The sequence below is a fragment of the Triturus cristatus genome, chromosome 7 (assembly GCF_964204655.1).
Source record: "Triturus cristatus chromosome 7, aTriCri1.1, whole genome shotgun sequence".
Lineage (NCBI taxonomy): Eukaryota > Metazoa > Chordata > Amphibia > Caudata > Salamandridae > Triturus > Triturus cristatus.
The window spans coordinates 1,045,093,235-1,045,109,926 of NC_140590.1; the positions used below are offsets into that span (position 1 = coordinate 1,045,093,235).

The 16,692-nt window shown below is 40.7% G+C and overlaps 1 protein-coding gene across 2 annotated transcripts in view; it reads right to left on the minus strand.

Moving 5' to 3' along the window:
- The window catches only part of TCERG1 (transcription elongation regulator 1), a 698,295-nt gene that overhangs the window by 499,466 nt on the left and 182,137 nt on the right, over positions 1–16,692 (minus strand). For both annotated transcript variants that reach the window (XM_085618107.1, XM_085618106.1), the window contains exons 6-8: positions 8,815–8,877; positions 5,830–6,030; positions 4,920–5,041 (exon numbers count right to left, since the gene is read on the minus strand). In XM_085618107.1, the coding sequence (XP_085474233.1) occupies positions 4,920–5,041; positions 5,830–6,030; positions 8,815–8,877 (386 nt within the window). The remainder of the gene's footprint in view (positions 1–4,919; positions 5,042–5,829; positions 6,031–8,814; positions 8,878–16,692) is intronic.

Sequence of the window (16,692 nt, forward strand, 5' to 3'; positions counted from 1 at the left end):
CAGGACTCTTCTTTGTCCACTCCTCTTGATCTGTCTGAATCTGAAGCCTTGATATCAGGCGGTCTCCTAAATACTCAATTTAGGGGCGTTAATGGAAGTGAGAGGTAGTAGCCAAAAGGCTACTTAGCCCTGGGGTCACTAAAACCCCTAGATGACCACTTCCTGTGGGGAGCGGGCATCACCCTGTCCCAGTTGTGGCCAGCAACCTCACAAACAACGGAGGACCTGGCTACCTTTTGACTCTAAGCCCCCTGGCACTCCCATGAGTAGAGGCTCTACTCAAAAACTACTTCAAATCCATGGCAGCAGCCCGGAACCGCGAACCCAGCACACTCTGCACTCGCCAAGCCAGGCCTGTGCTGGAGTGAACAAAGACCACGAGGACGACCCCACGGCGACTGTGACCCAGAGTCCGGCACCCAAGGACGTCCCTCGACAATCCTGAAGAAGCCTGCAGCCTCAGAACCAGGTGCCCCCAACCGCGATCAACAGAGAGTAAGATTTCCCGACACCAAAAGGCAGCCCTGCACCCAGTGCCCCGCGGCCCCCTGTGCCCAATCCCAGGGTACCTACCTATCCTCCAACTACCCAACCTGCCTCTCGAAGTGGTGGTGGCACCTGAAGAATCTTCGTCCCCGAGCTTGCAGTCTTTCTAAACCAGAGATTTCCCATTGAAATCAATTGAGCGCCCGAAGGCTCAAAAGCACCCTGCACCCAGCCGCCCGAGTGGCCCTGGCAGTGTAACCTCTACATCTATCTACTTCCCCACTTGCCCTTAGTAAGTGACCAGGAGCCCAGCTCCCACAGCCGCGTGGCCTGCTAGTCAGCAGCCACCAACCAAGGCCCCCCCCCACCTCTCATAGGATAACATTGGGCCTAAATCTCTCTGCACCCGGCCGCCCTTGTGCCGCTGAGGGTGAACCAACTGTACCTACCTGACCCTGGGAGACCCCCGAGTCTATGCCCAGAACCTTAACTCTGCCAGTCGAGTACTTACCTTTAAACCGATAACTCAATTTTCTCCATAGGGTAACATTGACTGGCTTTTCCTGAAATTTCTTCTAAGTGTGGACTTTTCAAAACTTAAAATATTCACCAAAAATCAGCCGAGTAACGAAAACGAAAATACTCACCTGCTCTTAGGTGAGCTCCCAGTGCTGGATCTTGGTGCCCAGCACTGACTTTGAAAAATATTTACAACTGTACTTACCAGTAACCCAATTTTCTCCCATAGGAAACCATTGACTGTTTTTCTGGGAAATTTCTTCTAAGTGTCAATTTCTGCAAATGTTAAATATTCTTTAAAAATCGTATAATATCTGAAAACGTAATTACTTACCTGTTTTGGATAAAGGTCCCAGTACTGAGTCTAGGCACCCAGTACTGGATTACAAAAGTAACGAGAACGTACTATACCTGCAACTTGAATTTTCTGCCATAGGGAATCATTGACTGTTCTCTATGAAATATTTTCTAAGTGTCAACTTTTAAAATAGCAAAATATTGTCTAAAAATCATCACAGTAATTAAGTCGACTTTTATCACTTGATTCCAAGTACTGACCCAGGACTGAATCTAGGATTTAGTCCTGGAATTCCAAAAGTAATCCTAAAAGTAATCTGTGGCAAATAACTTGAAACTTCCATTGAACTCAATGCATTATTGTGTTTAGAATTGTGTTGCCTATTTCAACCACTTGTAACTTTCTACAAAAGTCAATTGCATATTGCAAAAGTATTTATATAAAGCATCTCATTCGGAGAAAGTATATTTTAATACCTATTGTTGGTTCTAAAATAAAACAAGCATATTTTTTATATATAAACCATTGGCCTAGAGTTCAGTTATTGAGTGTGTGAGACCATTTGCTGGCTGAGTGTGTGCAACAAAGGCTTTACACTGTCCTCTGATACTGCCTTACTGTTCGACCAAGCTACCACTTTAGAGAGTACGGTTATATCTAACTTTAGCCTCTGCCAAACCTCTGGGGACTGTGGACTCTGTACACCCTGTACCCATTTGGGAACAGTATATACAGAGCCACTTTCTCACATCTACCATTGCAACATTGGGTGAAAATGCTGATGGAATTGTCTTTCGGAAGCAGAAAGGCCCGAAGAATGTGCTGTGCTCTGCTTTTCTTAAAACGTTCCAAGGTTAAGTCCACTTTGTTGAAAAACATGCAAGAGCTGTCAAATGGCAGGTCCATTAAAGATGCCTGGGCAATCCTAGAGCACGTTCCAAACACTCGGTAGTGACCTGTGAAACGTACAGCTAATTACCCACTAGGTCCTTGAAACTGAGAATTTCATTTGCCCTGGTTTGAAGATCCCACTAGGTGGTTCCACATCAGAGAAATTATTTGGGGGGTCTGCCACTTTCAGAGGTGTACTGCCTCCTGACACAGAACCCACAGCTTCACCCACCCTGCTTGTTGCAGTACCACATGGTGGTAGTCTAGTCAGAGTACCTGCACCAGCCTTCCTACTCACCAAACTAATCCCCCTTAACTCCAACAAACTGATGTGGAGCCGAGTCTCTGCCAGAGACCAGAGGGTTGTGATCTCCACCTCTCTCAGATGGTCTCCCACAATCCAGGAGTGAAGAATCTGTGGTTCTGGGTAGGGTAAGTAGAGTGGCCTGTCAAAGACACACTCGCAGTCCTGCAGCCACCAATGGAGAGCCTTAACAGTCTTCTCTGAAATCTGGATACAATCAAACAGAGAGCAACATGTGCCACCTGAAACGTTGGGCTAGTAGGATGAATGAGGCCAACAACCCCATGAGCCTCAGTCATTCATACTAAGATCAAAGACCAAGGTTGCTACATCAGGACATAGCCAGAATGTCATTGTCATAAGAAGGCGTCAAGTGGGTGAAGATCTAAAATAGGACAGAGGCTTCTGCCCTCCTTTGGCACAAGGAAGTAGAGGGAGTGACATCCAGTTCCTACTTCAGAGGCCAGAATCCTTTCTATGATCAGGCAAAAGGGCCTGCACGTCATGCTGTAAAACTGACGGATGGTCTTCTGTCAGCAGCCCTGAAGGCAGTGGAAGAGGAGGAATGAAAAGGAAGGGAGGAAATAGCCATAACGGACAATGTGCGGGACCCAATGGTCTGTCCTGATGACCTGCACCCTTGAAGGAAATATCGGATCCCGCTTCTGCGTGGTTGAATGCCAGCAAAAACAAACTAAAGCAGTTAAGCAGCTGTGGATACTGGAGGTGCAGGGTATGCGCTGCATGTTGCCCCTCCAGCCCTATTGTCTGAGAACCGTGGCCTCTGCCACGAAAAGGCTGAATGGCCTGCTGGGCATGAAGGGGATTCTGGGGCTTGCGAAATTGTAAGCATCTACCGTAGCCACAGAGAGGGGGAAATTGCTGATGGAATTGCCTTATGGCAGCAGAAAGGTCTGAAGAACGTGCTGCGGCTCTGCTCTTCTTGAAAAGTTCCAAGGCAGAGTTCACTTTGTTGTCAAACATGCATGAGCCAGCCATAAAGGATGCCGGAGCAATCCCAAAGCGCGTTCCAAGCAATCAGTGGCGTTCACTTCAGATCTATTTAAAAAGTTTGCCATATCGCAGACATCCTAAATAGCCTGGATAGGGGAAACCCAGTCAAATGTCACTGTATTCCAAAGGGCATGACAGTCGTTTCTGAGAAGCCAGCTGGCATTTACTGATCTCAGAGCACAGCTTGTTGAGGAAAAACAATCTGTTTACCAAATATTTCTATTGATTTCAACTTGACAACTAAACCACCAGACTCCCTGGCATAGGATGCTGTGTAAAAAAGGCAGGGTTGCCAGGCACAGTGTGATGGCGACAAGCAACTTGCCTGTTAATTGGTAGGCCTGAACAAGGCTTGGACCAAGTGGAGCCATGCTCCATCCCCAGGCACCACAAAGCCTTTGTGAGGGTCTATCAAAGAAATCTGTTTGGACGTCCCTACAAGGTTTAAAGTCTGTTGGTTTAGGGGGTGACATTTTCCCTTGCACACTGGTAACATTTTGAAATAAGCTGCTCTACGACTAAGGAGAAGCTCCGCGTCCGCGTCTAAAGGCAAGTATAGAAAATAACTAACATTAGGGTTCATGGGTGGCACTTATATGTGGCTCCACTCATCACTTCCAGAGTAGTTCATTGTCGACGTGGAGACACAAGACACCACGTACCAGAGCAGAGAAGAACCACTTTTAAAGTTTCCAATTTCAGTCTGACAACTAGGGATTATTCACTAGGTGAGGAATCTGTGGTTAGAAGCATCAATCAGAACAGATCAAATCACAGCAAGAATAAAAGGGATCATGAAATTGCAATGGAAAATAAACTTGAGACATCTAATTTAAATAGGGATAGAGGGGCACCATGGATTCCATCAACAAGGCTTAGAGGGGTCAAAATGAATGGTTGAGTTAACAGCTTAGCTACAATATATGGGTGTTCAGCACCTCCCCCCCCCCCCCCCCCCTCCCCATGATGAAAATCTACACAGATAAATATGTTTCAGCTGCATCCTGTGTGGCAGGAATCTGTATGTGTGCAGTAATGTAGGCAGAGGAAACCATTTACTCAGACAATGTCAGCCTTACCATAATCTCCCTTAAGTCAGAGATGTCTAGACCGAGGCTGAAGCTCCAAAATGCAGAGAGCACATCTGCTCATCTTTGAATGCCGTGTAATGACTACACAGGAGAACACCTGCTTTTCCTTTTTACAATGCCCCACACATCATAATCTCCCCCAGTAAAAACAACCCTTTAAATCAACCAATCCAGTAATTGCTCCCAAATGTAGACTATGCCAATACCTGTATGAACGCAAGTTTAAATCTGAAAGAAAAACGCCAAGCACTAGAAGATTATTAAAAAGGACAGTACCAAGTAATTTAGTAGGAGTTATTTAGTTGGAGTCTTTTACCTCTATCTCCTCTGGAGGTTCTTCTTTTCGATCCTCTTCGTCAGTATCCATGGACTTTGGCTCGTCAACAACTGGCTCAGATTTCACAACTGGCTCAGGTTTAAGCTTTTCTTCTACTTTTTCTACAAAAAAATGTTTTTCAATAATAATAGCCATCCATGAAATTATTCTTTGCATATTATGCATTAGAAATTTGATATGTTCTGGCTGGACTTCATGTTAAGCATGACAGTGAAACTGCAGATCATAATTTAAGCTACATTTCTTAACTTTCCAGTAGTCCTCTTACTTTGTTTACAAAAGCCCAATACATGTCCAAGGGGAAAAAACGATACAAGTTTCAAGACTCTTATTTTTGCCAGTTATAGCCATTTCAACAAAGTGACAGTGGCCCATGACATTTAATGAGCGCAAACACATTTGGTCATTATGTATGCTTGCACTAATGGTCAAATGTTTGAAACCTATCTCGAGGCTGTTTTACTCTGTACCCATTTCTACTTACAGTACAACAAAGGAGAGAACATAACTCTTTGCTACAAATTAACATGCTTTTGGATGAAAAACTTGTATAAATCAGCTATAAGAATAAACAATGTTTATATTTAAAGGCTTGCTAAGTGACTACTGCATTAACTCCTAAATGTGGACTTTGGTGGACAATCAATCCATGCCGCCTGACTTTGCTTTCATAAAATATTTTTTGTTTAAACACAATCAGGGAAAAAAACATGAAGTTGTTTCTGGATAAAAACAAGCAGTTTACCCCAAGACGTCCAAAAGTAATGAAACAATAGAAGCACTGAATTAAAAACACACCCTAAAAGGACAACTGTCAGAGTAATTTTCAAATAAAAAATCCCAAGATTTGTTAAATACACTTGTATCTTACTATGATAAAGTCCTTTACCTTTTTGTTTGAGTTCTTGGGGCTTTTCCCAGGTTGATTCCAGCGTTCTATTGTTATAATAATAGGTCTTCCCTTCTGCCGTTTTATATTCAGTCCATTCAGAAACTATGGTCGCTCCAGCTAGTGTAGCTGGAGATGCTGCAATAGCAACTTGGGGGTGGATCATGGGAACCATAGGAGGAGCAATTCCTTGGAGCATACCTACAATGGAAAGAACAAACATGCAAGCTTGTCAGTTTTTAAAAAAAGAAGTGAAGCAACTCTTCCATTCAGTGAAAGCTTCTAACAACTAGTAGTTCTCTAAAATAGATACTCCTGCAATGTAAATGGCAGAACTGGCCCTTTTGATTAATGAATCACCTTTGGAAACTTTTAAGCAGGAACCCAACACAATATATAGGCCTTTTAACTGCATGTATTCATGCAGGATAAAATAAACTGAATGCTTCAGATTACTTTACAGAAAATTAATAAGCTATTCTGAAGGGCTAAACCTCAAAGGCTAAAATCTGAGAATGGCATGATAAGTAAATAATTCCATTATTATAAAGCTTTAACAAAATATATGAGCTTGCTTACTGCTTAAAATAAAAGTTTGTTCGATTTCCTGCTGCACACTTATCTTGTATGTGACTGATACAGCACAATCATATCTACAAGTAGCAGGACAGCTTACTAGTATATTCATTGTAGAAGGAACATCTTCAACATGAGGTGCTGTACACTGAAAGCGTGTATCAGACTGTAGTGAGTAGGCGGGTGTACCTGTTTGCGTAGGTCTGCTTTCTTGTGTCTGCATATATCCACCTACCTTCAAGAATGCCCGAATCTGAATATTTTTCCCCATGTATGTTTCTCCGCTGGTTTCCATATCTATATGTACATATCTGCGCATGCGTGATGCAGTGTGTGTATTTGCATGTGACCCAGTATGAATGTTAGTTGAAACATTATTCAACAAGCATTGGCATGGCCAATAGGTCTCGCTTTTGGGACCTTATAAGTATTTAGTTATGCAGCACAATATCCTTGGTGCAACAACACTAACTATTGCAAGGCTAAACCCTTATAAAGTCCCAAAGGCGAGACCTATTGGCTATGCCAATGATTGTTAAGTACTGGAAAAGGTATTAAAACTAGAAAACTACTGAAGATCATAGCAGCTAAGTTGACAGTAATTCGTCTCGAGTTACTCGTTCTGCAGCTGTGTGTGACAGTTTTGCCTCTCACTTCCGAGAAATAATGTCCTGCGTCACTTCAGGGCAGAGGGCGATGAGAAATACGAATACAGAGTAAGCGTGGCTGTTACTCTCCCGCCTCGGCGTAACCATCCCCGCTATAAATGGCAGCAGGCGCGTGCAAAGCTGCTGAGCCAGCAAACAGCAGTTTTCAGATCGAGGCTCCAGCTGGCACGGAGAGGTCGCGTGGAGCCACCCTGAAGCATGTCACCACACTCGAAGCCATGTCTGGGAAAGGCAGTTTTCATATTTCTCTCTTCAGAGTTACATTCAGATTGTACCTGAACCCCGCATGCACTCCCTACAAAGTGTTGGGGCCTATAAATACTACATCGAAGAAAAACATTCTATTAGCCCCGCACTTGAACACTGAAGCCCTATTTGCTCCACAAGTTCCTATGTGGATAATGTCCAAGTCAGGCTAGTTTCCCTAGTTTTGCAACTAACATCCTTTAATTACTCGGAGATTTTGTTTACAGAAGAACACCACATCGGGTAGTCACACACATTAAACATGTGTGCTCAGTCAGCTTTATGTTGCCCACACCAAACACCTCCCTATCACAAACCTGTGCCAATGTCCCCTAACAATCGCAGAGACTGGTCCGAGGACGCTGTGATTTACAAGGGAGAACAATGTGGCTGACGCAAAACAGAGGAAGAAAAAATTAAAACAATTCCCTGATAAGACAGGAGAAGGGGAATAGGACAAATAATACTGTATGACTGAAAAAGAGGCGCGCGAGACGCCATATGTGGTGGGGGAGGGGGAGAAGCGGGAGCTGTGTGCGCACGCGGCCAAAACTTGGAAAACGAGCATTAGCCGCGCGCAGAAAAAGTGAAAGCTCCAGATGGCGTCTCGGGCGCTGAAAGCTGCCGGCTGCGCACATGAACGCAAGCGCTAGGCCGTGTGGCAGCACTTTCAAAACCCGTACACTAAATGTCTCGTCCAGACCAGCGCATGCGCTGGATCAGGCGAGACCTAAAAAAGCAGGTGGTGACGCATGCTTGAGACCATAGGTGATACATTTATTTCAACTGCATTTGTATATTGCAGTAGACCTTCAACAGACAGAATCAAACATTTACAAGCGGAGTAATCTTCCTGAATCAAAGAATTTTAGGCCTGCTGCAAAAGCAGAGATTAAAACACAGCACTAGAGTTTTGAGGTACATTAACTTAGTGACCAGACTTCGCCTTCACCATAGATTTGGATTAAATGTATTTTTAAAAAAAGCTATCTATTAGCCCCAAAGAATGTGAACACTACCCAACTTCTATACATGAATAAATGACTGAACTATGAAGCAATTACGTTCTCTACGTTCCAACAAATATGATAACCATTAAAAGAATGTGCCACACACAACTGGACAAAGATCATTTCAGCTGGGGCCACGTCAAGATCAATGCTCCTTCACCTAGTACAGATTAAGTATAAAACTTCCACCTGATTCTCATGCATCAAGATAACTTTCAACATGCAAGTTTCTAAACATGAAAACGTTCTAATAAAAATGACCTCCATATTACTAAATAGCAAGTACACAGTATACAACAAGACATCACTGTTTCAAAAGAAACTGTAAAGAATACTGGCAAAACCAACCAACAAACTGCATAAAAATGTATAACTTAGTCTGAAATGTATAACTTAGTCTGAAATGCATAGTCTACTCACGTTGATTTAACAAGTACATGCATGCAAACTTGCAGGAAAAAAAAAAATTTGATTTTAGAAGTTACCGGTCTTGGTGGTAGCAACAGTCTTCACATACGGGCAGCTGACTATTTGCATCATTGTAACACCTGAAAAATGGATAGGTAAACATGTTGGAAAGCTCCCATTTCATGTGCACTACCACAAAAGGTGAGGTACAATAACAGTTATCAATGAATATTAAAAAATGTTTTTCAATGTTAACACAAATTAAAACTTTAAATACGGCAGTTGATGCCCTGTGATGCTCAATAAAACATTCAGTACCATTCAGTTTTACCCTGTAAGTTTGCAGTATTTATGAGCACACAACTGCCATGTCATGAAAACAGTCTGTGCATTTTAGCATATACTGAAACATTTGTAGGGCATAAACATTAATAAGAATGTGTATTACACAGAAGCATGTGGATGGTGTAGACAAATGTTAAAGTTCAATGCTATGGACAACAATAAATTAATCACTACTTTAGCAATACTGAAATTTGAAAGGCTAGTCAATTTGTGATCCATCACGAAGCCCACAAACATTGAAAAGGTTTTTGATATTTCTCAGTTAATCATTTAACATTCTAAACAAGAAATACAAACCTCAACAAGGATGCTATGCTAGCTACTACTATTTAAATTTGCAGCACAATCAAAATATGCATTCCATTTTGATCACAAAATTAGGGTTATCCTAGGAGGAATTTCAAAGTCTGCTCAGGAGAGCAGAAGTTGCCAACCTCATTGAAATATAAAAGAAGTGTAAGATTTGGTGTCAGAAGCCTGTCCCAATCCGCCAAAACTTGCAGATACTTCTTTTACACACAAACGTTTTTCTGATCAGTAAAATATGAAAAGGGTGAAAATGTTATCTACCTTCGGTAACTCTTTTTGGTGGATACTTTCTCCAACGGAAAAGTCATCACCTTCTGAATACCTGCAGAAGCCAGAATTGATTCAGATTTCTTTTTCCAAGCACCTATTCCAGCACACCAGTAGGATGTGCCTTCAAGTCAGTGACTACTTTCAGAAGTAACGGTGTGGAACAACATATAGGCACCATCCCTCCATGCCAATGTAAGTTTACCTTTCCGCGCCGTAAGAGGCATCTCAACTGTGAAAGCATGCTGCATATAATTTGGGAGCTTTTCATACTGATAACACTCCACTCTACAGAATGCGACATTTCCCTGGTCCACTGTCAAATTTGAGTTTTAGGGATTGGTAAATAGGACTATGCTTGAACCAAAGATCCAGATCAAAGGCACAGAAAGAGCGGAAAAGAGGTCTGCCCGCATGGGCGGTGCCTATATGCAGCTTCATGACATCACTTCAGGAGGTGGCAACAGGCCGCTGAAGGAGCAAGTTGTTGAGAAAAAATCCTGCTCCAGTCTGGCACCTTCGGGTATTCAAAAGGAGAGGAATTTGCAGCTAGAAGCACCCTTTAGAAATATAGATTTTCCCTCCATATTCTAATGTACCTACAACAAGAAAGAAAGGACAATCTTGATGATAAGTTGATACATTGGGAGCAGATTTTAAGCAGTACCAACTTTCTCAAGATGCACACCTTTGCTATCTCAGCTATTCTAGGCTACTATGGATAAGCATGACCTTTCCAAAAAGTAGAACTCAATATTCATATTGGCCTCATAAATGTGTTCAGTCAAAGGAATGTGCTGAAGAGCAGCGGAATTGCCTCTGTCAACATGAGGGCAGTACATTTCAATAGCCGTGTTGCAAGTTGTAGATGCTTAGAAAAGTCTGCCCCCCCCCCCGTTTTCCCTCTTTGGAACACAGTTAAAAGAGTAACTGCTTGCTTCACAAATAATTAGAACATGGCTACACCAAATATCAAGAGAATCCCATCAACCCCCCTCTTGACTGAAGGCATGCAATTCCATACTGATTTAGAGTAAGGATATTTATGGAACATGAGCTTTAGAGAAAACAGTTTATACATACCAAATGAATACAAGCATTCATGGATCAAATTACTGACATGAAAACAGACACATCACCTTCATATTCAACAGTTTAGGTAAAGTGAAGCAGTTCACTGGAGTAAAGACAATCTTCCTGTTTTAAGACTTATGAAATCAGTCTTGCAAGCGTGGCTTTTATTTATAGGCCACAGATTTGGCACAATATGGTAGAGGCTATGTCCTTAGAAGATAACAGTAGAAAACCCTTACAAGTGACCATGCCCAGGAAGAAAGCACAGGTTGGGTAAAGGCAGAGTAGAATTTCGCTATCACTTCAGTCATGAGGCACAGGTAATAACTGTGTCTGAGAAAAAGAGTACCAATGATAGAAGATAGAGTGGAGTTTGGAACAATTTCACGGCAATTAAATAATTAAGCCTTCAGAGGCCAAAGCAAAGAAGATAAACATGGTACTTGGTGAAGATGTATTCAAACTCTCTACACTGCTCCAAATAAACGCTCCACCCCCTAATCAATTTAAACCATTTATCGCTTTCTAAAATTACAGGTGAATTAGAAAGCAAGACGCACTGACTGCAGAACATTCAGTGTTCATTTCACCAGGTTTATGTCGCAAACCAATTTTTTTTTCCACCAGATTTTAAGGGAAGTACTCCCTGAAAACAGTGTAGGCATATCACTGTAAACAAATGATATTGAATTAAATATACTCAAGGTACAAAATAGGAATTTTTCATTGACTGAGGTTCTGTCTACTATGAAGGAATCTTCTGTGGAACTCCCACTGGGTCTTTAAGGATGACTGTTTAACAAAGGCATAAAACGGAATATGCCAAAGAACCTTTTCAAATAATGCTAAGCATGCACAAGATGACTAAGAAACCATATTGGTTGCTCAGGTGACCGCCGCGCACACCTGTCGGAGTGAGCCTTCCCTGTACCAATATTTTACGTTTTCAATACTATGTAACTGATATAAATCTTGTTCTTGTCTCTGAAAAGGAGGATTTGAATTACAAATTGTAACTAGAAAGGACAGTCAAAATCATGTGACCTGTGGTGCCATCACATTTCTGTTGCACAATTTAAAAAAATCAACATTGAATGTGCCTGCATGTTAGTTCATATGGTTTAAGCCCATGCAGTGGCTATTTGGATTAAGTTTGAAAAATATTTATAGCAGGAAAATGCAGAATAATGATTTCTGTTTGACTTGCTTCCATTACTATTTAATTTAATTCAGGTATTTTTCTAGCCATTACTGGTTATTGAGAATAAGGAGTTGGTTTGGGTGATTTTGCAGATATGACATTTAGATTTTTTGTCAATGTAACCAAGTGATCTGGATTGTGTAATTGATGTGGGAGAAAGTTCAAAATGAGGGAGTGTTCCAATTCATTGAACAGAAGGGAAAGAATCTTTGGAGTGAAAGGCAACACATTCAGTCTTCATACGGTTTCATTTAATGAAGAAAGAGGCCATCCAGTTTATAACAATTTACAGGTAGATTTGGCATAGTATGCCTGCAGGTTTTAAGCATAGAGATACAATACCGATATTATTATCTGTATTTTGTTTAGCTTTGAATTGATATTAGTGTAATTAGTTTCCATACAAGCTGAAAGAGTACATTCTTTTTATTGATGGTGATAAAGTCAAGTATTAATTATGCGAAGTTAGAACATAGGATGAAACAAAAAAAGCTATTGATTCCAAATAGAAAATACATGTAGTTTAGTAGTATGACAAAAGACTAAAGATTTGTGATTGCGCTAACACTACAGACAGCAGCAGCTGCTGGGTTTATTCAGTTGTACAGATTCAGGTTCTGAAGCATTGAAGAGCACAACACTGGACTATGAACTAAGCGACTAACTCATCATCCAGTTGATCACTGTTGCGGCAGCTGTATTTTGCTTTTGTTTGTTCCATGTGTCCTCAACACACAGATGGTCACAAGAGAAGGAAAGCCTATGGATTCATGATGTTGGATTGTGTCAATTTTTAATGATAACGTGAAAACAAACCTAGGAAGACTAAGTCAGAATGTCTGTCACAAAAGAAATAGCTGATGCATGGCAGACAAGCGAAGCCTAATATTTTGGCAAGCAAGGACGAAGGTATAAGCAAACTCATACAATGCTGACCTGAGCTGTTACCTAGGAATGTAAACAGTACATTTTGACCTTCTAAAGAATGGCAGTCCACCCTAGGGTAACCAAAATCAATGTATCAAAAAAACTACAGGCAGCAAGAAACAACATCTACTTAAATGAGTGCCAAATGTTGCAGATGAAAAGTTGCTACTGTGGGTTAGCTTCATAACTTCATGTTTTCTAAATATTTCAGCTCATCAATGCGCTGGTCTTTTTTAAAATTAACTTTTAGGTCAGGGTGGATTAATGATATCAAGTTAAAACAACTGTGCACATTGACAATGGCCCATGTTGCTTTTCAAATGGGCAAACCTCATAGCACTGTCTTTCACCCTGCCAGAATCTGCTCTCCTATAGTCCCACAGCTGGTCAGTCAGGAATTAAAAGTGGTTGGAGGAGTTGGATGGTCAGGGTTGATCTATTACAGAGCCACATTAGAAAGGCTAGAGTTAATGGGCGTTCTACATTGACCAATAATAGAAAAGAGTGGGGCTGACCTTGGGAGGGGCTGTAATGGAAAAGGAAGCATAGGTGAGAGGACAGTCCCCTACATAGAGGGGGCACCATTGTGGAAAGGGGAAAAACGGCTAGTTTAGTTGAGGAAAGAATGGTGAACATTGATGCAAGTGGAATTTTATAGAGATCGCTTTCCTGCAGCCAAGTGACTTCCACAGCTGAAAGGAGGGATTCTCGGCCAGAGTGCAAATACCACACCACAATCTAAGAACTGCACACAATACTCTGTGCATCATACATCACCAAACCCAACAGTTTAAAAGGTTACACCGGGGGTAATAATAGATATAAAATAATGCATTAAAACTGGAGTAAAAAATATATATATATTTAATCGGTTGGGAGGAGGTCAACTGGTACACAAAAGGAAGACTACATTATATGACTCATCGGTCGACTTTGAAGCTAGGGAACTTGGTGCGAGTCTGACCAGAGGCTCAACATCCTGTGATTCTGGGCAATTCACTGAATCTCCCTGTGCCTAAAAAATGAATGTGTCCATCTGTAATGCAACTGGTAATCATGTAAAGCGCTCGGTTAACTTCAGGTTGAGATTACGCTATATAAAACTACAAAATATATATATTTGATTAAACATCTCAGAATACACCTTTTGCAACACACTGCTTTTTGATCGACTAAAACAAAGCCTGAGCTTGCAAAATTTCTAGGTTTTAGTGAAGGAGGAATACACAAGGAAGCTAAATACTTCACTGCTCTACAGTGATTAACCAGTGGACACCTAAAATACTGCTGAATTAGTGTCTTAAGAGTGATTCTCAAACAATTCCAATGAAAACAACCTAAAAAGAAACTATAGAACCTCCATAGTGGAGAGCAAAGATCTTTGAAATTGGGAAAGACTGTTACTTGGGAAGGAAAAGCTAGTCTTATCTTAACGGTAAAACAGCAAATGTATTACAGAAAATATTTCATACATTATTTTTCTTTGACGCATTGGCACTCCTAAGAGACAGGTCAGAAGACTTCATATCACTTAAAAAAAGAAGAAAAAAAGGACTACAGGGTAATTCCTTAGAGAACGGCAATGAGACGAGACAATGAGCTTTGTTAGTAACCACCTCTTGATATCAGTTACCTAAAATACATAGTAGGGTACAAATCCCAAAAGAATACCTATATCAGTCAGTCACTAAACTATTTTGCATCAATTAAAACGCCCAAAAGTACAATAAATACACTTAACGGTTTGACGCTCTAGAGCGTTTCTAAAGCAAGACAAATTACACCACTATATTTACTAGAATACCGATAAAAACCATTACAGCAAATAATGTAGGAGTACCAGAACGACCTACATTTATACCTACCCTCATATCTAGCCTAAAAACTGTCAATTATAAGGCAACCTTTCGAAAATTTTGGTATAATAAAAGGTAAAAAGGAAACCCTAGTCACAGCGACTATAAAACTCGACGACGTTTTAAAATTGCCCAAAGAAAGACGACGATAAAATTGCATATTTAAGGATCTGCCAATTGCTGAATGAAATTTAAAGCTGGTAAACACGGTCTGAAAGCATGTTTACGTAAAAGGGGAATATCCACACCCTTTAATGTCTGGGTTGACAGTTTAACCACTTTTTGTGTAATGGCATCCTGGTGAAGATAGAAAATATGTCCGGCAGCTATTTTCAGGCCAGGAGTAGGTAACATAGAGAATCTTACCTGCATCACATGGGTACAGCTGTATAATGTATAGCTCGCTCAGTTCTCACTTATGTTTCGTCCAGCTTCTACCTTAACCAGGACATTGTCCATCCTAACTTTTGACCAGAACCTAAGAACTCAAAAAAGAGAAGAGTTTACTCTCTCAATGTTATAAGGGGTTTGGATGACTTTATGGAAATAAGCCTTGTGGCTGAGCACATCCTTGATTTACACGATCACATGAATGCTGACAATACACAGTGGCACCTGTGCAGGTCTCTGAGGATCTCGCAATACATTCTTCATTAACTCTAATCAGACAGCTAATATGATCTGGCCAAATAGTTCACTAAAATGTTTTAAGGTCTGCATGACCACAAGGGTATTCTAAATATTCATGCATGTGTAGCATTCGATAGGACTGTGGGTCTCACTGTAAACTTGTGTATGGTGTAATATTTTTTGTAAAAGCCCCTACATCTGTGCCTCAAATACACACTTACCTCTACACATTTAGATAGATTTTGATATCGTACTTCCTATGGAACTGTAGTTAACAGCATTTTGTTCTTGAATACATCCCAGGAGAAAAGCACAATATATGCCTATGGAGGATATTAGAAATTAGACCAGTGCCTCTGGGTATCACGGAAGTACTGCAAGAGTGTCACTTCTATGAGCCAGCTGGCTTTCTAACATGCAGAAAGCATGGAATATGTCAGATAAGTGTGGAATGGTTTAACTGAGGTTTTCCTGAATATTCCAACAAAAAATGTTATGCAGAAGATCAATAAACGCATCCAAAATAAAGATAAGATTCAAAGAGGTTTGAGGCACAATTTATTTATAATTAAAAAAAAGATTGGGTCTGCATCATCTTTTCTCAAGTAGGTAAGGAGAGAATTTTTAAAAGCAGGACAAATTCCCATATATCGCCAATTAATCCTTTGTCTAGTGATTCAGACATAACACATGCATCATGCATTACTGATCAAGTCTTTCAAACGCATATTACGACTTGGATAACCGTTTTCTGAAACCAAGTAAACGGTTTCCACTGTTACTGAGACTTTTGCATTAGTTCCTCCATAATTACAAGGTATATTTCAAATGAATACACTGAGCTAAATTTGCAATATGTTAATCACAGCTAATGCAATTTTAGCGGCCCAGAGTAGCATCATTTTTCAGCTCAGATTCTATTTTAATGTATAATCATTTTATATTCTTCACCGAAGACAACAGTAATTTCCGGACAACTTTGAAAAACAAAAACCCAACTAAGGTATTGAAGATGGGTGTTCCCATCCAAGAAACACACTGAAAAATACTTCCATTTTTTCACCCAAAAAGAATACATAGATCCTATTGTGCAAAGAGAAAGTACTTGAGAGGCACATTCTAGAGGGAAAATAGAACTAAATGGACCTTTATGGCGACTGTTGCAATACTTTACCTCCATGAAGGAACCACTGGGAAGTTAAACAATTCAGGAAATTCAATTTAAGTAATTTCTGCTCACAAGACTCTGCACAGTGTAATTTGTTAGCATAGTAGTTTAGCTTGCTAGGTTACACCTTTTAACTGCTGTTGCAATTCTTTTAAGTGTTGACGGTCAGAAAGATGCA